The sequence below is a fragment of the Lutjanus erythropterus genome, chromosome 5 (assembly GCF_056507025.1).
Source record: "Lutjanus erythropterus isolate fLutEry1 chromosome 5, fLutEry1.hap2, whole genome shotgun sequence".
Classification (NCBI taxonomy): Eukaryota; Metazoa; Chordata; class Actinopteri; order Lutjaniformes; family Lutjanidae; genus Lutjanus; species Lutjanus erythropterus.
In genome coordinates this window covers 42524907-42552287 of record NC_139321.1, presented here as the reverse complement: position 1 = coordinate 42552287, position 27381 = coordinate 42524907, and the positions used below count along the sequence as shown (strand labels likewise).

Sequence of the window (27381 nt, the reverse complement as noted above, 5' to 3'; positions counted from 1 at the left end):
CTTAAGTTACGTAAGTTAACTTATGTACGTAAGTTAAAATAAGTCAGCGTTAGCGTGAACTGCAATCTGCTGGGTCAAAGTCCTATGTTTGTATGATCCATTCTTTACACCTTGAAATCACCCATACACAGACTTTGTTGTTTTTTATACGATGCCACTCGACTTTTTTTCTTAAATTTGAATTTAAAATGACATGTCATCTCTGCACAGTATAAGTCAGTACAGCCTAAAGGGCATGAAATGACACACAGAAAGCAAAAAAAAAAAAAGTGTTCCGATAACACAAAATGACTTTGGGGTGTTATTCATTTGGTGAGACCTGGCTGTTATATCACGGCACATTGACAGCCCAGGTGGACAGGCCTTCATTGCCACTAAATTATAAAACCTGAAAAAAAAGAACATGTCACCAAAAAAACATTTGTCACCAAAAGACAACAGAGTAACATAAAATAAAACACAAGAACATCACTGTCATGCCTGAAATACATAGTGAGGATTTTTCATTTACACTTTTTTTTCAGTGGCATCAACTATGCTAGCTAAATGACTGACAGAAGTTGGTTTTGCAGTTGCCCAGCAACAGGGTGCTCCTAACACTTGTGTCTGTGCTGACTTCTCAAAACAAAGGCAGAGTGGTTCAACAGGAATTTTCGAGCATACAAAGTGTGTCTTGAATGATCAGACTCTTTGTAGCTTTGCAGCTTCCAACTGAAGAACAAATAGTTTTATTACCATTAGTCTGTAGTACACGTCCTCATTCAGATGAAAACAGAATAGATGCAGGGTCTTTTCAGCCATGGACCCCTCAGCTGATAAAGAGGTGGAGCAGGGACCTCCTACTACATATGCAGCATTGAATATTTTGGGTCCTCTGTTGTTCACTTTACTTGTAGCTACAAAATCAGCAATAGTTGTAGCATGGCTAATGCTACTGTGTTAGCCTAACCCTCTGCACTTTTGCCAGTGGTTTCTGAGGTAGAGGTTATGTCAGAGTCTGTTGCTCGCGGAGTTACAAATCAAATTAATTTTCTCTCATGAGAGTTGCTGTACACTTGGGATACTAATACAGATAAATGGCTAATAAGTTTCAATAATATGTAGGTAACTAGTATGTCATCATGGATAGGTACCGCTGGAGATGTAACAATATATCCAATATTGTCGTATCACAATGTCTCAATACTGTACCAGACTGTGACAATATATACTGCGATATTACATTGTTCATAATGTTGTTTCATTATTTTATTTAATAAAAGGATAGCTACTGATGGCTGAATTGGTTTTATTCTGCAGTTTTACATAGGTCAAGAATTAAGTGCCAAAGACAATTTTTTACACAAGCTTATGTCATGGATGACCAAAAAATTACAAACATCTTTTCAAGTCATCATTTTCTTTTGTTGTGTTGTGTATTATTGTAACATGTTTTTTTTTAGAATCATTACATCCCTACCCTGATAGCATGCATATGTCTTGGCAATCTACTCCTGACGTCTGTAAATGCATCTGAGAAGCATCGGCCCATAGCAGGGACATGGTTTGCCAGAGGGCGGGTTTATGTGCTCCATTTCAAAGTCGGCGATAGGTCGGCTATGGATCGATACATTGCACGTTATCCAATTGGTGCCAACGGAACTGGTCTTCAGGTAAACTCACTTAAAGTAAATATATAAAAAAATAGCTGTTTTATAAATATGACATACAGGGTTAGCAAGATAAGTCGGGATTTAGCAACATAAGTTGTTAAGCCATGACTGGGTATGCTAGCACAGGTGAAGAGCCCAGATGCCAACTCCTAACAGGCTAGCTAGCTAGCTTAGCAAACGTTAGTTGCTTAGACCTGACCAGAAAATGTGTCAACTAACTTAATTTAGCCATTGCTAGGTAGCCATAAGTCTTTCCAGCATGTGAACAATCTCCATCTGGACAACCAATCAGTGTTGAATTTGTGAAAGGGTCAGGTAACGTTAGTTAGTGTTAGCTGTTAGCTAGTTAGCTAGTAGCTGGCGGGCTTCGGTGTTTTTACAGCTGTGGAGCTTACTTTATCAGTTAACTGGCAGCTAATGAAGGGAAGCTCTGCTCTGCTCTATTTGTAAATATGGCTCGGTGTAACATTTTCTCATAGTTCAGTACTGGTTATGGACTATTGTTGGTGTGTTTGTACTGTAAGTGAAGTTAATATCCACTTCACGTAGGTGTGTCTGAGTTTAGTGCAGTGTTTCTGGAAAACACAACAGACTCCAGTTGTTTCTGTCATGTCCCTCCAGTCACCCCCACTCCACCTCTCCTGTAGAGCTGGCCGGAGTTCAGCAGCTATCCGTGGTCAAGCTGGGGCTGTCAGACCGCACCGCAAAATAATACACGCAAACTTTTTGTGGTTCATATTTTCAAGTCATGTGTTCGGCTGGTGCTTCATACAGTGTTGCCTGTGACACTGTATTAAGCATGGGTTATTTGGAGGTCTTGGTGCTTTTTAACACATTTAATAGCTAAAGAGCATAGGGCTAATACTATTAGCTACAGGTCTCTTATAAACTACGGTGGCTCTGTAAGATCAGACAGCGGCCGGGAAAAAAGGCACAGCGACATTTTCCTTCCTTGGTGTGTCTATTTGTACATGTTTATTTGTGAAGTATGGGTATAGTATTGTATAGTATAAGTTAATTGAACAACCTGGGCTCATGTGTTTTATCTTTTTTTCTCCCTCTTGCAGGCTCATAAGTCTGCCAGCATTCCAGACCGTGCTGTCCGTATGCGTCTCCCGACCGGCCACTTGTATGTTTTTATATGTTCTGTCTTGTTTATCTTTTCTGTGCTAGAGTTGTTTTGACTATGCAGTCCGAAATAAATGTATGATCATTAACTTGAATCGTTCGTGTCTCTTTATTTTATTGATACACAAAATTAGGCAGCTATTTTGATGGTCAAGCATATTGCTTTTTTATTGTCATATTGCCATATTCCTATCACATTAGAAGTAAGATAGTGAGATATTTGCTGATAGAATTATTTGACCTGAATAAATAAAGGTCATAGAAGCTGTAGAGAGGCTACGCTGTGCAGCTTTGATACATTGGCCAAACGTTGTCTGGAGAACATTTTCAACCAAATGCTGACGTCTCGGCGACGTCTTCCCAATGAGCAAATGCTCTCCATACGACGTTGCGGCGATATAACTTTATTCATCGTGCCGACATCAGCGAGACGTAGGCGTGCTGTCTGGGTAGGTACCACAGAATGATTTAATAGGTTAGCTAGCTGACCTCATATATTTGCACAAGTATTCATGGGGAGGCTTTTGTCATTGTTCTGTAAATTAAATGTTTAGGGTGTTTTCATGAATAGGCCAATTTATTGTTGCTAATAATTTTATGGATTCATGTTAATGTGTTGTTACGGACATAGTCAATGTTTATGAAAAAAATTCTCAAACAATAATTTGGTGGCCCCCTGCAGTAACTCTGAGGACCCCCTGGGAATCATGGACCCCCAGTTGGAGACCCAGGACATACAGGCCACAAAAATGAGGACTTTTCTCTTAAAATGGCCTCATTTTCATGACAGGTAAACACACTAGATACAAAAAAAAAGCAAAAAATCTAGACAATTACAAGCAAGATCAAAACAGAATACTATATCCATCCATCCTTTAATCCCATCCATCCATCCATCCATATAGCCTGGCTGAAACTGAATTTTTGAGGCCAATTATATATATATATACTACTTTTAGAAATTAAAATAAACATATATAAAATTATAAAATAAACATTAACATAAATCCAACATAATATTAGCAAAAAGCCAAGCCAAGCCCATTGGTGTAGAATATACACATACACGGACACAGTGAGCCTCAAATGTTGTCATCAAACACTTCTGACAAAGATGTGTAATGGAGGCAGGATATTTTACAGTTGAATATTAAACTTCATTGTAAAGATAATACATACACACAAAATGCTGCCAATGATGCATTCATTAAATTTCTTAAAATCACTATTTTGCAACAAACAGGTTTTTATTTAGTTTTCTTTTAACTGAGTAGGAATGAAATAAAATGAATCCTCACTTTATTGTGGGACCTCCTGGAGCCACTACACTGACCCTTGGAGGTCCCCAGACCCCTCTTTGGAGACCCGCATGTTTTTGGTTTGTTTCTGTGTGTAAACAGATGCGCCCCCTGCAGGCGGCATTCCCCCACTGCTCCTCCTCCTCTTCCTATACTCCGCTCTGTGACTCCACGGCTCCTCATTCACTAGAAGATGGCGGACTGCGCTCCACTATTAGATGAGGAACTCTCGTCCTTTGTCTTCAGTTACCTGACAGAAAACTCCGGCAGCCAGGTAAGACCCCGGCCTCTCTGGATACACCGAACCTTGGGCTTTCCACACCGGGGTGCATCCGTGCGCGTCGCCCGCCGTGGCACACGCTATGCTCGTTTGATGCGAGGCTTTCGCCGGCATGTCAGCAGCATCTCACTGGCTCAGAGCGAGCCGGTGTCTGTCTGCGTGTGTGTGTGAATGTCTACTATGTCTTGACGTCTGGCTTTCACGTGTTTTTTGGAGGAAATGTCATCAGCCATGGGCAATGAGGGAATTTAATGGATCAAATCGAATATATGTGTTTGTATCTGTGCTGAAGCGGAGAGCAGCCGGCGTGTCGCTGCTCCGGGAGGATTATTTGGTATGCAGAGGGGCGCTTTGTAAACTTTTGACGCAATCTTGAGGGAAGTTTTAATTTCTGTGCTGGAGGCTTGGACACGTGGTGCGCCTCTGAACGCATGGACTCACCCTGAGGACTATTATGATATTATGACATTATGATACTAATCCACTGGATGCAGGACTGTGTGGTTTTAAAAAAATGTGCAAAAAAAAAGACACACAAGTGTGTCTTTTTGTTGATGCATCACTCGGCTGGTTGGATTTTATGTTTTATTTATTTTCCGTGATAGAATTGAAGTGGATGTTTAATAAAGTGTCTGTATGAGGAAGCGGTGCAATACACCAGTGCTGTGTAATGTTATTTATCCACACCATTAAGCTGCTCGTGAGCTTAGCTGGGGATCTCTGTGCTGGAGATCTGCAGGCTGCTCAGTGCGCTTCAAAGTTGAGCAACTCCCACCGATGATTCCTGCGATTTTTTCCAGTTGATCAATTTATCTGATAGTGTTTTGTCAGTTACTTCGATGGAAATGAGACAGTATGTTTCCGTCAGCCGAGAAAGTTGATACGGTTTGTTTTACGTTTTCATAATCGTTTGCGTAATCGTGAGGCAACGGTTACAAAACGTTCGTCTGGTTCACACGGTGGTTTGATTTAGCAAACCGAAAACAATCCATCCTTGGGCCGTGTGTTTGTAGGGGTTATGATAGCAGACAGGGGTCGCATGGAAGTGATTTTGCACAGGATTTCAGGGAAGCGTCAAGACGCCAAACTGCATTAGGAAATATCCTCAATTTTAGGGATTCCTTGCTCATAAGCACTTATGCGCAACACATAAATTGAAATTCGTTTTCAAATGAACGGATGGGATGTTTGATTTAATTCGGTGCACCGTAAACACACCAAGCAGTGTATATTAAAACAATATGTGAACTTTTAAAACTGTCTCGCCTGTTAATCTCAGAATAATCTTCTACCAAAGAACGCCGCGGAGGGCGGTAGCGAGTATGTTTACCAATTATAGAAGTTCAGATTTCATCGACATGAAGTGATGCTTTGCACATAAAATGTATGCCGAATTATCACTGAGAAATTATTTATTGGCAGCAGCTCATTGGCTTTATTATGTGACATTCCTATTGTTGCGAACATGGAAGGAAACAATAGATTAGCAAATTTTCGAATCGGTTTTGGTTTTAAAAAAATAGAATATTAGGTCTAATCTCCATCTCCCTCTTGGCTGTACAGTATGATACGCGCACGGGTCATTACCATGCATGTAAACTCAAAACACAGTGCGTGATTGGGACACAGGACCCCCAGTGCTACTGCATCACAGTGATGTAAGATTGCGTCGTGTTGATTGTTATTGCTCTGATTGCACGGTCATTGGAGGGTGTGTGCCGGGGGGTGGGTAGATGATGCGTGTGCGCGTGCGTGTTCGTGCGTAGAGGGAGGGGGATCTGTCAGAGCTGATTGACAGCTTAAGCAGGTTAATTCAGTGTGTGGTGGATCCAGGGAGACTGAGGGCTATTTATAACATGCAGCAGTGACATGTACTTCCGCATAACACACAGACACACGCATACAGATGTATCTGGTTAGGTAGATGAGGAGAAATACACCCAAACACATAATAAAGGAGCTAACACTGTGACAACACATTCTAGTGATACCACATATACAGTAGCACAGTATTCCTCATGGTAATATTTTCATGATAGTCTACCATAAAATCCCATAATGTGTCTGTTCTAAGGTTGAATTCTGAGGAAATGTGATGTTAAAGGGATAGTTGAGAACAGTTAATGTAGAATTGTGCATGGTACTTAATTATAGTTGATATATTAGCTGCAGTAGATGCTGGCCAACTGTTTGGAGAAGCAGAGAGGGACACCATAGAAGCTGTATGATATACAGGGCCAGCAACAAAAGGTACTATCTGGAATATTTTTACTGCTTTACATTGCCTTCAGACAACCTTTTCCAAAGAGAAACCACGCTAAATATAGCTCTCTGTAAAGCAACCAAACTCCATGGGCCATCGGCCATTTTACCTGACAGAACACGGGAGTTGTTGCTCCAATCCTTCCCCTTATCTGTTAGTTAGTTTGTTTTATTGTGTGACTTCAGTGTCTTAAAAGGTTAATTTTGATTTGCCAAAGTCACACATTAATACAAACAAAGTAACAGATCAAGGCAGCAGTAGACCAGGAGCTCCCATGTTCTGCAAGGTAAAATGACTGATTTCCCCCATGGAGTTTGGTTGGGTTGGAGAAAGCCATATTTGGCTAATGTAACGGTGATTCCCTGTCAGAAAAATCTGTCTGATGGCAAGTAAAGCAATGAAAATGTGCTGTAGGTAAAACACTGAAGTACCTCAACCTCACATTAAATAATCTGCACTGTCCCCTTAAAATAAAATAAGACATCTAGAACTTTTCCTTTTGATGGAATGCTACAGCCATAAAAATCTGGAGTTGGAATAATAGCATAAACATCATATAGCCTCAGCAAAGAGCCAGATAAAGGTGAACGACTTGAGAAAATTGTCTGCATTCCTATACAAATTCATGCTGATATATTTGCTGTGAAATCTTTGCTGCTCATTCTTCTCAAGGCTGGATTGCTGCAAAGTCCTTGAGTGACTCAGAGGGAGAACGATAGAGTGCATCTTGAGTATAAGGAACAGAGAAAAAAAACAAGTTGTACATTTTATCACTGCCCAGGTTCTTTCTCCATGTGTAGTCCGATAAGGTTATCTATTCTACAAACGCAGCAGTAACATGTTAATATTTACTCAGGGTTATTAGGGCAGCCTGGTGGCTTTCTCTTGCTCCTGCTCTCTCTCAGTGTGTGTCTATGCCGCTCACCCCTGCCGGCTGGTTATTGTAATACTACTCTATCCTCGTGACTGGAGTTACAGAACAGGGCTGCTGCAGTCATGTGAGTCGTAGTGGAGGGAGGGAGGGAGGCGTTACCTCTGACGTAGACATATGACAGGCAGCCCCCCCCCCCCCCCACCACCTCCTCCTCCTATCATGTGACCACTTCCCCCTCTCTCTCTCCTCTCTCTCTCTCTGTCATACAGCCTCTACCTCTCCTGCTCACTCTTACATGCATACAGTGCACATGCTCACTGTAAAGCCTCCTTTTCTCATTCAAAAACATTTTTAATTTGTCTTTTTTATATCTTCCTGTATTTCAGAGACATTTTATATATTTCAATTAAATTGTTTCTTGCACATGGAATCAGTGAAAATTTGAGCCTGTTGTGCCTATTTTTGGACATAATAATTGTCCTGATTTAGCAAAAAATGCTTGTTTTTCATTATGATTTGTTGGTTAAAAATATTAAGAAAGGCAGTTATTTTACTGGCAAGCTTTACTATGTGGTAGGGCTAGGCAATATGGCGTATGAATAAAATCTCTATTTTTAGGCTGTTCTAGAATATATGATGTCTTGATATACTAATTTTCTGTAAAATAACATACCTTATTTCTCAAATAGTGCAAACATATGATGATCTTGTACAATATGATACATTGCTATAGATTAAACCAATCGGTAGAATATAAAGTAGCCCTAAACAAATACAGCAGCAAAATGTGACATACACATTAATGCAGCAGTAATATTATTCTTAAAACATCAGATGTAATAGTAAAAGACTGACATTAGAGCTGGTCTATACAGACAAAATCAAAGATCCCAGTATTTTTGACAAAATTCCCACATACAGATATTGATTTTTGGTAAATAATCATCAGTGTTATGGATATATTGACTACGTGGCTCAAGGAAAAAAAGAGAACAGCTGGAACAGTCTGGCAAGTTCAGAAAATTATATCACATCACTGTAATGCAGCCTTAAAAACCAGGAAAAGACTTAAACACTTATCACAATATCTAGTCTCACATCACAATATCAATGTATAAATATCTTACATTGATATCTAAAGTCAGTAACAACATCTTGTGGTTTTGGAAAAATTCACTTTCAAAGTGATCATTGCACTGTTGTAGAAGATCATTGACCATAGGCTCATGTTATGCCTCGTTGGTCCGAAGATGCTTCACTCTTTAGCTTAAATAGACAGCACTGTAAAAAAGCGCATTTCATATATGACTGATAACATGTATGTTAGGATTCAAAGAGTGTTTTCTAGTTTCACCATGCTGCATCACAGCTTACTGAGATTGATACTCCTATCTCTGAAATCTAGAGAAAATGTTAGTAAATATGTACAGTCATGTCATTTTAATGTACAGTAATTTATTTGTGCAATAAATTTTCTAATCTGATTATTGTTGAGTTAGCACTTGGCAAATTTGAAGCCAGAATTAAAAGGTAATTCCACTGTTTTTTAACCCAGGTCCTATTTTTTATTTTATTTATTTATTTATTTTTACATATTTTGGCATTTAAATGACCTGGTCTAATAGGTATAAATTGTTTTGGAATTGGTCCAGTAGATAGTTAAGCATGTGTTCATGTTTGAGTTTGATTTTTTGTTTTAACATGTTTGTTGGTGTCTCAACATGTGTTAATGTTTGTTAAAATGTGGTCACACACCGAAGACAATAACACAAACAAGCAGATCAAAGCAGTGCTAGAGCAGCTCCTCTCGTGTGGAGTTTGACGGCTATTTCTGGTTAAACAAAAGAAATGTTACTTTGTAACAAAAGGCTTATTTCTTTCTTCTTACTTCTTTCTTCTTACTTTCATAAAGTTGTCAGACACAGAATAACAATCTGTGCCTATCAGTCTCAAAAACAAACACTTTTATTGGACATACTTTGAAGGGCACATTTCCCCCCAAGAATTACATTGCTGCCATTGTTTCATGGTTGCTACTTGAGGTGATTTACTGGAGCAAATCCATAACTTTTTAAATCTAAATTTAAAATATGTAAAATCTGATCTGATCAGACAGTTGTGTCTTCAGGTTACTCTGACACTGTAAACTTTTCCTTAGTCTTAAGTCCATAAGGCTCTTGTTGCTTACGAAGATGATCTATGTATCTGCACAACTATTAGCTCGCTAACTAGCCAGCAGCCTCACTAACTGAAGACAGTTAATGTCTGTCCAAACCTGACACTCCTAACAAGCTACTACCTAGTTAAAGTGCTGATTAGATGTCTCAAGGCTAAGCTAACAAACATTCAGTCATTTTCTTAACAAGTTCAATCAGTTGGATTGTTGGGGACATTTATCGGTTTTTCAGTCACTTTATCTTTTAAAAACAGCAAAGCAGGAAGCCATGTCTTTGTCACTAATTTGAGGCAGTCAGGTCTGTTGGTAACATAATCATAGTCAGCTGTTCTCTGAGCAGCAGACCTCAAATGTGGGGCCCTGAATGCCCTAAACATGAGGCTCATATTTTGTCTAAAAGAGAGCCAAAAAGCTCCTGTCTGCTCCTGTCTGGACCTACTGAAGGGTTGTTTTAGAGTGCAGTTGGTATCCCAGACCTATTTCATTGCTAATCATTGACTGGGTGTTAAGGCCAGTCTGGGTCCATCCTGTGGATTGACTTTGGGAAGATCAGGCCGACTTAACGCCAATCACTCACCACATCCTGCTGTAACAGGACACAACCAGCCACAGGGCATAAGCTAGTAAAATATTAGCCGTGGCTCGTCAGTTATTCTCCTTTGCCTCTCTGTGTGGCAGTTAAGCAACTGTGCTGTCAAACAGAAAGTCACATGTAAATTCAAGCACGTGTTGGTGGAAAATGTGGAATACACATCAAATATTAACCTCTAAGATCAGAATACAATATGACAAACATTCATATCAGTGAACTGCATCTGCTTTGAAATCACATAACTTTTTTTTTTGGTCAAGTTTACTTTAAAGCAGGGGTTCACAAACCAATACCCTATATCTATGTCTAGACCCCTAATTTGAGACGATATGACTCAATGACTCAATATTCAAGTCAACTTTTTGCTGACCACCTCCTACAGCCCTCCCAATGACCACTGTTGGTCCCTGGACCCCAGTTTGATAACGACTGTGTTTAAGTTCTGCTGAGGTCTGGAGGTCAAGTTGTTGACAAATGATGGAACTATTCTGGGATGTAAAGCCAATGACTACTTTACCATGCATAAAATCTTCTTTTTTTTGCCCTTATTCTGAAAAAGACAATATAATGAATGAGTAATATACTAATATTGCTGTTTACATGCAAATGTGCATATGCCAACGAACGAACGAAGCTCCCCTTTTCATCCAACCACTTTCTCGAAAAGGTCAGCATTACAAAACGTCTACTAATATCCAAATCTTTTGTAATGTTTAAAAATGGGCTTTTATTTTATCTATGTGTCTCTACCCCACTGCTGCAAACAGTTAGTTGGTTTGTTTACAACACACAGAGCTGACCTTAAACAGGCAAGAGGAAAGTGTGTCACAAATGGAACTAAAAACTCCAAATGAGAAGCATATTCTGGAAGTTATGCATATATAGTCCTTTATTTAACCTGGTAAAACCCTCATTTAGATAAAAAAATCTCTTTTACAAGATTGACCTGGCCAGGAAGGCAGCATAAAACATTGTTACAACAATACAAACACACACCAAATGAGTGAAAGTATCCATTTAACATGGAATACAAGGTCAAAGACAAAAACAATTATGATGCAGGTATAATTTCGGTAAAAATTTGGGAACGATCACATTGACCAAGAGCAATCCTTTAAAGTTGACCTGAAGTCCCCCACAGTGATCAGCTCCTAAACTCAGTTCCTAAACCTTCTCCAAAGTCCAATCCAATCAGTTTTCAAGCACCCTCCAGCACTTTCCATTACAGATTCATGTATATGTACTCATAGTGATTATTTTGATTCTTCGTCGCATTACATCAGATGTGATTTTGCTACAAAGAACCACAATTTTGTTTTGTAACATTGAAAAAGACTTACAGATCACAGACCAGCAAAGCCACAAGGGGAGCTCGAGTGAAGTCATATTCATTTTGTGGCAACGCATTCAGGCCATTTCCCACTTATTTTACTTCTTCTAAAAAGCAAACTATTCATTTGGATATACTAAGTGCTGGGTATCAAACTTCAATACTTCTATGGCACTGATCAAATTGCTTCAATGCTATGGAAAATGATATCTACAGAGTTTTGACAGTTATTCATATGTTTTATATAATTCAATACTGTACAGATATTCAGTTTCTTCATTTTTATTACAGTTATCCAGGGTGAGTAAGATGTGCAGAGTAAAAACAGTTTATGCAGCTGCTGCCAGGTCTTTGAACAGCTTTGTCCTTTAAAGTGAGTAACTGTGTAATGTATTGTATTGTATTGTATATGTAATGTAATTGAAGTAGTGTAATTGGAAAAAGTATCAGTCAACAACCAATAACAAAGCCAAGGTATTGATAGGTGTACCAATATTGAGAATTTTGGAATGATGCCCAATCCTACATTATCAAAAGTCCAAGCACTTTTCAAACCTTGAAAATACGACATTAAAATTCAAAGATTTCCAGCACTTGTACAAACCCTGATGTCCATGCTCAGAATTCAGAATATACAAATGATTCCATTTTGATATTTGTTGTTTACATGACTCATATCAAATTCAGAATATTGTCATATGTGAAATAGTGAAAACTTAGTCCGCATGTTAACATACAGTAGTGACTGTGTCATGTGGAGTTTGAGGGGGAGTTAATCCAGACTTTCAACTACAGCTCTGCACACCCATTAAATTAGCACTTAATTGAAGGGGTGTGATAAAAAAAAAAAAAAAAAACACAAAGAAGAGAACAGTCCCAGTCGGAGAGAGTAAGATGTGAGTAGGAGGTTTTAAATAGATTAGTAATTGAAAAACTTTGGAAATACTTTTTGAAGAGCACATTGTTCTCAGACATCAACAAATGACTCATTGCTTCCATGTTTGTCTCCACTGACTGTGCCCCCAAGATACATGTTGTTATCAAGTCAACTAATCAAGATAAAACTCATCTCTTAAGTGTTTAAAATGTTAATTGCACCACTAAAACGATGCCTACACGCCCCAAATGGAAAACTTAATAAAGCTTAAAGCCATTACTGTGCTGCTGTGTAGCCCTATAGAGCCTCAAACTGTCAGTCAGCACTTATCCTATAACCACAATGACTCTGTGTGTGTGTGTGTGTGTGTGTGTCCGCGTGTGTGCGCACGCATGTGTGCGTGTGTTGCATGCACTCCTACAAAGCAGGTGGTCAGCTCCCATCCTTTGCTATCAGATGATCCTATCCAATTTCATCTCAACACTGACCACATTTACTTTGATAACTGGATATATTGTTTACTGTAAACCAGCATTATAATGCATCTATACTTTGTCTGCGATCAGATAGATGCATCACTTTCTTGCTGTTAGACCAATTAATCCGATTTAAATTGGACAGTGCCAAAAGAGTGAAGGATCCAGACAGCCAGGTAGGCAGGCAGACAGACAGTGTATAAATAACAAGACTTTGAAGTTCCAGCTGAGAGTGATGGATACAGGTGTTATTGGAAGTGACTGGGATTTGCAGCATGCCAGGGACAGACAGACAGACGGATGGACTCTCTGTGCTGGATTTTATGTTTCCTTCTTCGTTTACTGATTTTGGCTGTTTGTTGTGACTGTTTTCTTTAAGGTTTTTGCCCTGTTTTATCCCCATTTCTATGTCATTATCTTTCTTTCTGTTCCTGTTCTGTCTGTCTGTCTGAGTCGTGATGTGCAATGCTGCAGTGCAATGTGTTCAGCTTGCAGCCTTGCAGTGACTCACCTGTTCCTTCTGTCACTGTGTGTTACACACACACACACACTGTCAACACACACTTGAGCTCATGAACATTACTTGCACAAACATGCAAGCATGCATATACACTATACAGTACAGTATGTGTAGAAATGTGTTGATGTATATTAGATGCTTTTCTGTGCGTTGCCAATGTTGAGAAGTAGAGGGGAATACCAGTATGGAAGCTAAGTGCTGCAGCTAGTGCTGTGGAGAGGGTCAGCAGCAAAATATATTTGTGGCTTTATTTTGCCATCAGGCAGCATTTTATGATGGGAAAACACTGTTATATAAACCAAATATTGCTTTCTCCAGATTAACCAAAACTCCATAGGCAAAATCTGTAATTTAACCTTGCAAAACACAGGAATTGCTAATCTACTGCTGCCTTCATTTTTTAGTTTGTTAGTGTCATTGTGTGATTTCTGCATTTTAAAAGGATAGTTCAAATTCATCAAATTAACACAAAAACACAAACAAGCTAACAGATTGATGCAGCTATAGGCCAGCAACTCTTGTGTTCTGCTAGGTAAAATGAATGATTTAGCCCTATGGAGGCTGGTTTGTTTGAAGACAGTGATATTCATATAACAACATTTTTCTGTCAGAAAAGACTATCTGACAACAAAGTAAAGTGGTGAAAATATTCTAAATATGGTTTACATGTAATTTCATGTCATTTGTCGCTGACTCTGTCCACAGCTGTACATTTCTTAGCTTCTGTACTATCTCTTTAATATTTCAAATGTGTATCTGATGCTGTCATGTTGACCTAATCACAGTGAGAGTACTATAGATCACCAATACTGCAACCTACAGTGAGCAGGTCAAAGTTCAGGGTTGAAGGCGTTGTGTCGATAGAGCAAAGTGTTACCATCCATTATCTGAGACAGGATTTTTTTTTGAACATATGGTCAGCAGCATGGTCATCTCTCTGTGGCCGGTGGTGTTAGATTTACAGCATACATGTTGTATTGTTGCATTTCCTCTGTGCTGAGATGAATGACAGCGTTAAATTTATGAAAGAGACACAGCTTTACTCCGGGATTGCTGCTAAAATTGACTTGGTTTTGGGTAATGTTTCCGAACCTGACGGTGTGGTAGCCTGGCTGTTCACCAAGGTTTCTAATGGATATCTGTCTGTGTGTGATAGTGTAGTTAACTATAGTTGTGTGTTTATGTGTAGCTGATACTCATTGTGTATGTGTGCGTCACAGCGAGGGCTGGGAATATGGTTCCTTCCTCCCAAATCCCTCTGAGGTTCATCAAGCATCCGGCCTCCATGGAGCATGTGTGTCTGTGTGTGTGTTTGTGTGTGTATGTGTGTGTGTCTAAGAATCATAAACTGCATGTGTGTCCCATGTTGGAGTGTGCTCTTGATAGGTAACATGCTAGCAGAGGCAGGGGAGAGGTCTCTCAATAATTAATTGCATGGTGATTCATCAGCTGCTCATTCAGGCCTGCTTGGCATGACAAGCCACAGAAACACAAATACTCACACAGTCATGTTAGGGCTACATGATTCTGTATTAATCAGGAATGATTTTCTTGAAATTACAATCATCTCTCACTATCCTAAGAAGAAACCATTTTTTTATAAAAACAGGACCTCTGTATTCTAATCTTTTCTGGTGTGCTGATAATGACATGCAGGTTTCTGTCATTAAAGGTAGTTTCATTGTTGTCATAACTTTGTCAGCTATATCATCACCGTCAACATCAATTAGTTGTATAAAGCTGTGCCATGCATTAGCTATATTGCAAATCACTGTTTGCAAAATATGCTTCCCTGATTGTCATAATATTATTGGTATACTTAGGTCAGACCGCCTTTTCTGATGGGACCCTGCTGTTATAAAAGTATCACTCCTTCCACCCCAACCAAAATTCATAGCAGAAATCAGTAATTTTACCTTGCAGAAAACAGGAGTCGATGGTCTACAGCTGTCTCAACCTGTTAGCTTGTTTGTGTTTGTGTGTGACTTCTGTGTTTTAAAGAGCTAGTTTGGATTCACCAAAGTCACACAGTAACACAAGTTTGAGGGAGCGATAGACCAGCAGCTCCCATGCTCTACAAGGTAAAATGGCTGATTTCGCCCATGGAGTTTGGCTGGTTTGGAGAGAGTGATACTTGGCTTATATTACAACAGTTTCCCACCAGAAAAGGTTACCTGAAGGCAAAGTAAAGCACTCACTTTTCCTTACTTTCATCATGTTACTCCCCTGTTTCCTTGTTTCATATTTACAGTATAATTTCTGTCTGTCCACACCGCTTGTGTACAATATGTCACATGGTGTAACCGAGTGTTGTCTTTTGTGGATCCACCTTTTGTGGATCCACCTGAGGAGTAATTAAAAGAGCTCTTGATTGGATGCATCAGATATCTCTGCTCATGCAAGAATGACAGAACCAATTTAATTGAGATTGCATAGAGATATGAATCCAAATTGAAAATTTAATATGATTAATTGTGCAGCTCACACAGGATAGAGAGCAACTAAAGATACCATACAGATTCATTAAGTGCTTGCTTTTGGAATGTTATTATCACTACGATCAATCCATTAATTCCCATCATAATAATTTGTCATTTATATTTACATATTTTTATCAGTTTTATCCTTGGTCTCCCCTACAGAACATAGTAAGGCTCTGGCAGCACTGCTAACCTTTAGCCTGCTTTCTAACACAGTGATAAGTGCTAGCAAAGGCTTACTGACCTGCATGGTTTTGGGCCAAACACAACCTCTTCATTAGATTGGTTTCCACTAATAAGGCTATATCAGGCTACACCTGAGCCTTGTGTGTGCTTCTCTTACCCTAATTTGGACCTACAAAGATTGAAGTCTTGGTCTGCAGCCTGGTTTCCATCACAGAACCTTTTCATTCATTCATTCATTTTCTGTAACCGCTTATTCCGTAAGGGTCGTGGGCTGCTGGAGTCTATCCCAGCTAACATTGGGCGAGAGGCAGGGTATACCCTGGAGAAGTCGCCAGTTCATCACAGGGCTGACACATAGACAGAAAACCACTCACACTCACATTCACACCTACGGGCAATTTAGAGTCACCAATTAACCTAGCATGCATGTCTTTGGACTGTGGGAGGAAGCTGGAGAACCCGGAGAGAACCCACGCAGACACGGGGAGAACATGCAAACTCCACACAGAAGCGAGCCGGGGGATCGAACTCAGGACCTGCTTGCTGTGAGGTGGCAGTGCTAACCACTGCACCACTGTGCCGCCCATCACAGAACCTACCAAGGCTAATTTATTATCATGTGATTTTTTAATCTGAAATGAGGTAACTTACAATTAATGCAACTTTTTGGTATGAAATTTGAGATTGTAGTGACTAATCTGACTAAAACTCTCCAGAGTAAATAAATGCCCTCCAGCACAAGGGATCAGGAGTCAGAGGTCATAGTGTCAGCTCTCAGATGAGGACATGGACAGGACAGCTCTTTATAGACTGGGAGCTGGTGTAGAATCTCAACAATCCAGTTTGAGTCCTATCTTGCATGCACACCACAGGATCCTCCAAACAATTCTTCTTCCCCTGAGGTGGAGCAGCAGAGCGGCACTCAGCTGTGCAAAGTGGCCAACATGCACTATGGCATCATTGCTTGTATTACAGTGAGAGGCAGAAAGAACAGATATGGTGGGATAAAAAAAGAGGAAGAAATGAGGAAAGAAAAAAATCCAACAGCAAAAAAAACCCCAGTGAGCAAGAGTTTTATTAGGTATTCATCATCTGCCTTTCACCGTCTTAATTTATATGAAAATCTATTCGCTTCGTCGCCATGTTCCAGGTTGTTGCCATTCACGCTGTGACTCAAACCAGAGTGGGATGTGAGGATGTAAATTTCTCCACCATCTCATTTCTCTCTCTCTCTCTCTCTCTCTCTCTCTCTCTCTCTCTCTCTCTCTCTCCAGGCTGTAGTTTTAATTCAGATGATACACTTTACAGTCAGAGCTGTGATTCATGGTTATAACTGCTCATCACATTTTCCTCTGTCCTTTCTTCTCTTTTTTGGTTCTTATCTTAATGCCACATTCAGATGTCCAGCAGACCACAGGGAAGTTATCAGTTTGGTTATTTACTTTTAAATGATCGCTTACATACCATTTAACCTTTGCGACTCGCTGGTGGTGAGCAGATTCAGCATTTTGCCCATGTTGTGGATAAATGATGTTGCTTACTGTGGGATTTAAACCAAGAAAGTTTTTGGTTGTGGAAATGTTCTGTTAGCATTTACTTATAGGAGAAGATAAAATAAGGTGGGATCTGTATGATGGATTAAAATATAATAACACAGACAATCACAGACAATGTGAACCAAGGGTGAGAATCTCTTGGCAACTTAGGATTCGATTCAATTCTTTTCAGAGGGCTGCAATTCGATTATAAAAAGATTATCAATGTATCTCGATGGTTCAAAATATTCAGTCAAAGGGTGCTGGTCAGATTGTATCCATCTGCAGTTGCTCATGTGCAGCCATCCTCACCAAAACTCAAGAAAGAGCCTAATTTAGAATAAAAGAAACATAAGACACCTTTTAACATTTGTTCCGTTTCACCATCCAGTCATTACCAGTGTACAGCCCAGTCTTCCAAGGTGATCATTCTGTTGAGAATTGGGTTGTTCAATTATTGCCTTTCTGCATTAATGCCACTAAGAACTGTTAATTTCCCCCAGCCCTTATGTGGACATTATTTCAGAGATCTGGTTGGTTTCTTGGTCTTTGAGTGTATAAAGTACTGTGCACGAGGGGGACTCAGAGGCAGAGTGTACAACATATAGATGGCAGGAAATGGGGCCCAATAGCAGCACAGCAGGAGCGCTCTGCACCCCTTCAATGATAATTTGGTCATGTTCTAAGACTTTGTATTTCACCTCAACATTTGGCCCAACCTCAATGTCCATTTATGACTTCAACATATTTTCCTGGTAGGTCTGCAAGCACCTAAAGCTGTTCCACTCTCAAATCATTAAGTGAATTAGGACTCTCACAGACAGACTCTCTTGAGCCCTTTATGTGCATTTTCAGGAAGATTTTTCCTGAGGGAATAACCCCCAGTTAGCATTGTGATGTTAAAGGCAAAATATCAAAAAACACAATACACAGAGTCATTAGAAAATAATCCCTTGCAATCATCACCCATGACCTACCAGAAGTGTGTAGTGGTGCCTGCATCTGCAGTGACCCCGCCCACTGCCTGTACGTTTTTATTGTTTCATTATTTTGCTTTACCAACCCAGAATGATGGCATTTGATGTCCTGGGAATGAGACTAAACAATCAGCTCTCTTTCTGGTGCATTTACAAACAGCAAAGCCTACTTATCCTGCCTTAAACTAGGAAGGTAAACTAGGAAGGAGCAACTACAAGTGAAAATATACAAGTAAATAAATACAAGTGAAAATATAAGTGTATGGTGCTGTTTTTGACAAAAAATAGTAAACTGGTTATTTGACAATTACTCTGTAAAGCAAGTGTTGTTAGTGCCTCAGCCATGAGCAAAGCAAGAAATGTAAAATAAAAGTCGCAAATTGTCAGTTGTACATAACATGTTGTTGTCAAGGTAAAAAGATATTATGTCACACAGTGCTGTCCTACTCCTATTTATGCCATTTCAGGCCCTGTCGACAGAGTCTGTGAGAGTTCAGGACCTTAAGCTTTAGGTGGACATTGTGATTGAGTTATAATCTGTACACTGTAGATGCCTTTGTGGCCCTTCTGTCAGAATATTATCATTCAGGTTGTCTTTCCTTCAAACATCAACATTGTGCATGTTTTGTGTGTACTATCTTGAGTTTTTGCTTCAGAGAATCAATTAAGTGGCCTTGTGTTAAGTCTATACATTCATTCTTGCATGTAGCATGACACATAGATGCACAAGATGAGTGCTTCTATATATTTCATGTTTGCTGTAGGGAGTTGATGCACACACACATGCTTTATCTGGAGCCCCCCCTCACATTACAGGACTTCTTCCTTTTTATCCCTGAAATTATGATGACATTTGTGTACACGTGTGTGTGTGTGTGTGTGTGTGTGTGTGTGTGTGTGTGTGTGTGTGTGTGTGTCAGTGTGCGCCAGTGTCATCTGTCCTTAGCTAACCTTTACTGGTAATTTGTATTCATCACAGGTACCCTGTTGCTATATTGATAGTGTCAACATGAGTGGGGGGGGCTGTTTGTCATTCTCTGCACATACATACACACACATTCACGCACACACACACCACAGCCTTGTACACTACCTGAGGGAGATAGGAAGGGGTTGAAGGAGAGGGAATCCAATCTCACCCAGCAGCTCATGGCTTTGTAGGGAAGCATGTGGAGACCCAGCGGTCGCCGAGCGAGCTGGCTGCCCTATTTCTTTAACGCTCTCCTCCACATTTACCTGATTTATCACAGGAGCAGCCACCAGGGAAATGTCTTATTTTAAAGCAGAAAGAGTGTACCAAGGGCCCCGTCTCTTACTGAAGTCTGACAAAATGAGAGGCAGATGAGATGAGAGGGGTGCTGATACCACAGCCATAGTCAGCATTGTACAAAGCCTGATGTTAGCCATCTCTCCACATCTGTACAAGAAGTGGCATTCGAACCATTTAGGAGATAATCAAAGTGGGAAGGGTTTTTTTTTTTAAGTTACTTATATATTCCTACTAATATAATATAATTAAAATAGTTTGGAGGTGTGTGATTTCTCTTGCCTATTTAACTTTTTTTTTCAAATTGTGTATCAAGGTATGCTTGTATACATGTTGAATTTATTTTTATATTAAAGAAATAGAAATATTATTTTATATTAAAGAAATAGTACAGATTGTTTCATGTAGGGTTCAGTAAAGTAATTATAAAACTTAAATAAACTAAAATAAACTTAAAATAGGTCCACCTAAAAAAATCAATTAAAGTGTACACTATATTTAGAACATTTTCACCACTTTACTTTGCTGTCAGACTGTTTTCTGACACAAAACTGCTGTTATATATGCCAAATATCGTTCTCTCCAAACCAACCAAAAATCAGTAAATTTCATTAATTTTAAAAACACTATAAAACTTTAAAAACACAGCAGTCACACAATTTCACAAACAAAAGAATAGATCAAGACAGTGGCAGAGCAGCATCTAACAGTTTCTGCAAGGTAAATCACTTATTGTCAGTGCACCACTCTGCTTCTCCAAACTGGCAGTTTGCTGACCGGCCTCTATTGTAGGTAAAAGACTGATAATCAAAAAGTGCCTCATATAACCCCACATTATGTAATGCAAACTATACCTTTAAAGCTTTAACAACAAAGTTTTAATGTTGCTGTAAAAAGTAAGGCTAGTCCACTGTCTACTAGAGTTAAAAAAAAAGGACACATTTTGCTGTTGTTAAAATTGAGATTTGATGCTGTGCAACACTGTAAAGGCTGGAGATGAATGAGAGTTGTACAAGGGATGGAGGAGTAAACGCTGTTCTGATATTGGTTTGGGCTCTGTCACAGCCCACATCATTGGTCTCTCTCTCCTTGACAATCTGCCAGTGTTTTGGCTGGGGCTCGTCCCGACTTAGCGCCAGACAGATCGAGTTGTAAAGATGTCTGGTCTGTGAATGGGCAAGCACCCAACTGCACAAACACATCATCACTGCTCCGACACCAACACTATAGCCTGCTGGACCGAAGAGGTGACACACATCAATGCTCACACTCTTACTGGTTGTCTGCCAACCAAAATGTATATACCAGTATGTCTGCTCCCTCCCAATAATCCACTGGTGCAGCAGGATTATTGAATGTGATTATGCATAAGGTTAGGGATTACATGGTGCATTCATGGGTAATGCAGAGTTTCTGGACAGTTCCTCTGCTGGGTTTGGAGGAGTAATGCAGCAGCAGGGATGTGAGGTCTGACTTATTACACACCCTTTATTATTTGTCTGTACTCTCCTAGTACTCTCATGCATGTATTAATTGAGCTAGCTGTAGCATCAGCAGCAATAGTGGCAAAAAGGAGAGCAATAGAGTTACTGCACTGTCAAACCCTGCGGTGACAAGTGCAGAAATTGTCAGTAGGAGAATTGTGGAGTCTGTTGTAGTACTACAATTGGTGCTCTTGTGCTAGAAGTTTAGGTGAGATTTGATACTATTACAATACTTTGATGATATGTAACACATGTTTTAGTATTGTGATTCAATTGTGTTTACTTGTTTAATACTAGACCATCAAGAAAAGTTGAATCAAAAGATGCACATCACGTCAGTCAGTCTTTGAGTTTTATTTCAGCATCATCATCAATATATTGCATATACTGCTATACACTTAGCCATTCCTGCACAGCAAGGTAGTACCATAATAAAATATTAAATAAAATAAGATGCTGGACCAAACTTTAGAGACCCTGGCTGTATTTTTTAAGTCCACTGAAAATTAGTTCAAGTTTTGACCCTTTAAGGTTGCTGTAGCTTTTCTGTCAGCAGGGGTAGTTGTGGTAGTAGATGCACTGCTGTTGTAGTAACAATAGAAGTAGAAGTAGAAGTAGTAAGAGAATTAGCCTACTGTTTGGTGGTATTAGTGGTAGTAGTAGTATCAGTATCAGTACCAGCAGGAGTATACTACCGCCAGGCGTAAGTAGTAGTAGTAGCAGCAGAATTAATCATCATGTGACTGTTGTAGGAGTTGGAAACCAATTGTTTATAGTCTCAACACAGCAACGGTTGGTTTATCTCTACTGTAGCCTATACAACTGCACCCTCTTGTGCTGTGTGTGTGTGTGTGTGTGTGTGTGTGTGTGTGTGTGTGTGTGTGTGTGTGTGTGTGTGATCTCAAGGGCACTAGTGTAAATGAGAGAAAAGGTTAAAGGAAATTTCCATGGCATGGTGTTAGGGAGCATGAGGACAAAAAGCACACACACATACACACACATACACACAGATCATGCCATCATGGCATATAGCCGTGGCAACCAGGTGCCAGGGGAAGGCAAACACAGACTGGTGTGAACAAGCACATTTACACATAAACACAAACGCACACACTCACTCATCTAGTTGCACTTACCCTTAAACGTGGCCTATCACATTCATTCAAAGTCATATGGTTCACCGCCGTAGAACAAACAACCACACACTCACACACACACTTCACACACTTGCACACACACACTAACCATCTCTTCTTGTCCATTACTCCACTTTAAAAGCCATTTGCTGTTATTTTTAGATGTTGTTGCTTCCTCAGATAAAAGGTGCATTAATGTGTGTGTGTGCTTGCTCATTTGTATGTGTATGCTTCAGCGGGGAGGGTGAGTTATAAATAGGTCTCTTGGCACAGATGTGCACTCGTCACTGTCATGTTGCACACATTTGGTCTACATGTGACCTCTGGGTCAATTATAATTACTATAAAATCTCCAACTCCTGGTGCTCAATCAAAGCTCTGATTCCACTGCCAGCCACTGCCAGCCTTCAAAATAAGAGATTATCAATTACAAGCAGTAACTTAGTAACTGCAGACTAATATAATAACTCATCAGAACGTAATCAATTGATGTTCTGTGGGAGTCCAAAATGTAATAAGCCTGATATTGTGATATAGCCTCCTGATAATGCGATGTAATTTCACTGATAATTCATAATGATAAACACATTAGGGTGGAGTTGGCTCTCAGTGATGGGCTCAGGCGGCTCTGCAGGGCTTAGTGATGGAAAGTTTAGAGGTGTGTGTGTGTGAGTCATTCGTGTAGGCTGAAAGCAAGCAGCAGGCTTCTACCTGCATATAGCAGAAAGAGTGAGAGAGATGGGTGAGGCCATTGATGTCCTTTGGGATGCATACACAAACATACTGGCATACACACATATTTACTGCACACACACATTAGCATTCAGGCCATATATGGCATGTGTGTATATGCTCCCAGTCAAACAGACATCCTTGTCTCTGTAACTGGTAACTTTCCACTGTCATCCTGTGTTTTCATATGCCTTCTTATTTCTTCCTCTTCTCTTAATATCCCATCATGATTTTCATCTCTCTCTCTCTCTCTCTCTCTCTCTCTCTCTCTCTCTCTCTCTCTCTCTCTCTCTCATTCATCTCTCTCTCTCTCTCTCTCTCTCTCTCTCTCTCTCTCTCTCTCTCACTCATTGACCTACTTCCCAAAGGCTGCTTGGGCTTTGCGTGACCACAGTGCTCAGTGCTACAGTAATGTGGCATTACACACACATACTACACACACACATGCATAATGCTTGCATTGCATATACATATTCATGGATACACTCACTCAAAAGACCCAGCACCAAAAAAAGCTTGCCTCTCTTTGATATAATGGTTTTGTTCATTTATTATTTTTTCACTGTATTTATTTCTTGAGAACTGTACATATAAAAGAGTAATTTTCAGGCCAGATGTAAAGCAAACAAAAAAGCTGAATATTTGCTATTTTGTTTAAATAGCAATCTAGATGGTAACATTTAGTAGGGTAATAACAAATAATAACAAAATATGACCGTATCATTATATTATGATACCAGTGAAAGTCACTAAACAAATTAATTAATGCATTGCCATTCTTTGCTGTAATATAACAATAACTGATTGAAGCCCATATGACAATGTAAGTCATAATGGACAGTTGCAATCACCATATTTGCAGATAATTTCCGTTATCAAAAACACTTTGTCAAAACATTCATTTTGTGAGCTATATTCAGTTCCTCTTGGAATTATTGCAGCTTTTTTCTAATCATTGCAACAACAATGCTTAGTTTCATCAACTGATTTAGTCAAAAAACTACATGCAAATTTCAGCTTGCTTATATTTATGTTCTGTTTTTGCATGATGTTGAGGGGAAGAAGCCAGTTTATGTGAGTAATTGAGTCCTCCTCAGTCCCGCCCCTTTTTGTTCTGTGCTTCAATAACAGTGGAGCAAGCTTGGTACCTTGGTCAGATTTTTTTCTTCCCTGTGGCAGCTAACATCAGCTTCATGTCATTTGCCCGCAGACACTGTGATCCTCTTCAGTCTGAAAAGTTGAAGCATGTAGGGGGTTGTTAGCATTGTGCAATACAAACATTACACATTAATGTGCAAAACATGATAAATGACACACATTTCATGGCATTTAAAATATGATTTGGCAATTGTAGACTGTAATTAATGGCTTCAAATACACACAAATACTTAAAAGACTTAATACGCACAATATTTTTTGAACAGTGTTTAACATTATAAATTGATCAATTCTGCTAAATTTTAACTGTTTTCTGAGTGTTTTCTTAGTGTTAGACTAGTCAAGTAGTCTAAATTAAATTTTCCATTTTATCGACAGGGAAATTAGTCGACAGGAACTTCTCTAGTAAAGATAACATATACCTTCATCTTAATTTAGCTAAAGTTAGTAAAACACTAGCTAACTAGTTAGCTAATATTTTATGTATGTTAGCTTACTAGTTAGCTAGTGTTAGCTAAAGCTAGTTAACTGGCTAGCTAATGATTGATGTATGCTGCCTTCAAATGGAACATGTGAACTACAGGCAAATTTCCACTTTTGAGACTGTGAATGCCAAAAGACGGTCCGTTTATATGAACTGTTCCTGTGAACATGGTAAACATGACCCCATTTGAAGGCAGCAGTAGATTTGCCAGCTAAATAGTAAGTGTTTCTAAAATCAGTTTACTTAAGATGTTAATCTATGTCACTTTTACAGGTCCTCCAGCAACAACTTTTAACTACTTCACCAACTTCAAATTTGGATTACTTTTCAACAACAAGTTAACCGACACACCAGGCTTGCTCAACTGTTATTGAAGCACAGAGCCAAAAGGGGTGGGACTTAGGAAGAGCGTATTGGCAGAATTTACCAGCACTCTGCAAGCTCGGCCAGATTGAGGCAATAATTTGAATCAATTGCTGTAATCAAGTTCAGATTAACGAGGAAATACTTTTGAATCACTTCAAGTGACTTATTGTGTGTAGTCTCTCACTCTCACACACCCTCTGTCTGTCTGTCTGTCTGTCTGTCTGTAGACAGTGAATATCCTCTTCCTATCAACAGACTAAAAACAAGTAGCGTCTTGTTGGTTGCAGTTGGAAAACATTGACACACCCATGCTGTAGTGTGTAGTAACTAGTCACTCCTCCTCTCGCATTCATTGTTTCCCTCTTACACACCAAGGCGGGGGCGCTGTTGACAGGAGGAATGTCACTACTGTGATGCAATATGGGTAATAAGCCAAATTCTTTCATAGTGAGTGTGTGTGTGAGTATAAGTTTGAACATGTGTGCATCTGCAGGGATCTTTTATAGTGTGTGTGTTTGTGTGTGTAAGAGAGAGAGAGAGAGGTGTTTTCAAGTGTAGTTATTAATGTGTTTATATGTTATGAGGGTGTGTGTGTGTTTCCTCCACCTGCTGGCCACTAAATGTTAATGGAGCGTCTTGACAGATGAAGGGTCGAGTGTCTGAACATCGCAGGCTGGATTAGCTTGTCCTAATTTTATTGTGGAAATTCTTCAGGTGTTCTCTGTACATTACAGTAATACCTGTGGTTCTTTTGGAGAGGCTTGTGTGGGTCAGCACAAATTGCTACCAGAGCAGAGATTTGTGTTGCTGCATCAAGATGATTTGGGTCATGCGTAAAAGAATATACATAAAAATATGCATGTCTAACTGTCTTAATGCTATTTCAGAGGCTTTTTCTACCCAGGCAAGAATAAAAACAAGGGTAAGGGTCTGACCTTCTGATTCTGATTTTCAGGCTTTCTCTATAAGAACTATGATTGACAGAATACACACACAGAATTTTTGCTTTTCTTTAATGTCAAGTTAAATTGGATGTTTATTATAAAACACTGACTATTAAATAACTTTTACATTTTCTTTAGAATTGCTCCAGGCTCCAGACCTTATATTGAGATTATGTACCAGAGGGAGTTAAATGAGTCTGGATGAGAAAATGTTTAAAGAGACACATCAACACAGGTTGTTTAGTCTTCAGCCAGAAGAGAAAGTGAGATTCTAACTGTCAGTCTATGAACAGCAGTCTGCTGCTGGCTAACATTAGCATGAAGAGCTACAAAGTTTATTGTTGTTGCTCTGTGCTGCTCTGTCTCCTTGTTAGACTGTCTGTCTTCTCTTTATCCTGTTCTTGGTTCTTCTGTCACTGATGCCAGCTTCATGCAATCATGTGTGTGTGCGTTTTGTGTCACTGTGTGCATGACGTGACCATCGTGCAGTGCATGTGCGTGAATTTGGCCACTACAGAAACGGATGTGTACTGTAATGCCAGTCAGTGTGTCCCTAAATACCGTAAAGGTATACACCTGCTTGGCTGAAGAACTTGTTGTTGGCGCTCTCCTACTACATCAGATGGTTTATCCAATCACCTGCCAAGTATTTTTTGAAAGTGCCCATCCTTTTCCGACCAGTTGCTAAGGATAACTTCCCAGACGGTTCTGTGTAGCAAACCATCTGGCATGTCAGGTTATTTTGAAGGGGGATGTGCCAAAAAAGTTTTGGAACCACTGGATTAATTGTTGCAGCTGTAGATGATATCTCAAGTGTTTAAGTGTTTTTATTCAGACTGACAGATACACACCACTGTATTCAGAAACTCACCTGCCAATCACAGATGTGTAAGTAGTTCCTGTTCATGTGTTTCTGTAGACCTATACGTGATATGTGCCGCGTGCTCCAACCCCAAATCTTTCTGTCTGCCTCGCACACACGCCTCTTTACTGTCATCACACACCTTTCAGTATCTCTTTTGCTGCAAACACACACACACACACACACACACACACACACACACACACACACACACACACACACACACACACTGTCTCTCTCATGCTTCATGCTTTTCCCACAGCTCTGCTCAGCTTTTCTCAGCTCTGCATGACCTCGTTTCAAC

At 39.6% G+C, this 27381-nt stretch overlaps 1 protein-coding gene across 1 annotated transcript in view; it reads left to right on the top strand.

Annotated features, from left to right (window-relative positions):
• The first annotated feature begins 4012 nt into the window (after window positions 1-4012).
• Window positions 4013-27381, top strand: part of ppargc1b (peroxisome proliferator-activated receptor gamma, coactivator 1 beta) — a 145401-nt gene continuing 122032 nt past the window's right edge. Inside the window, exon 1 of the mRNA XM_084719830.1 lies at window positions 4013-4352. Within this exon, the coding sequence (XP_084575956.1) occupies window positions 4272-4352 (81 nt within the window). The 5' untranslated portion in view covers window positions 4013-4271. The remainder of the gene's footprint in view (window positions 4353-27381) is intronic.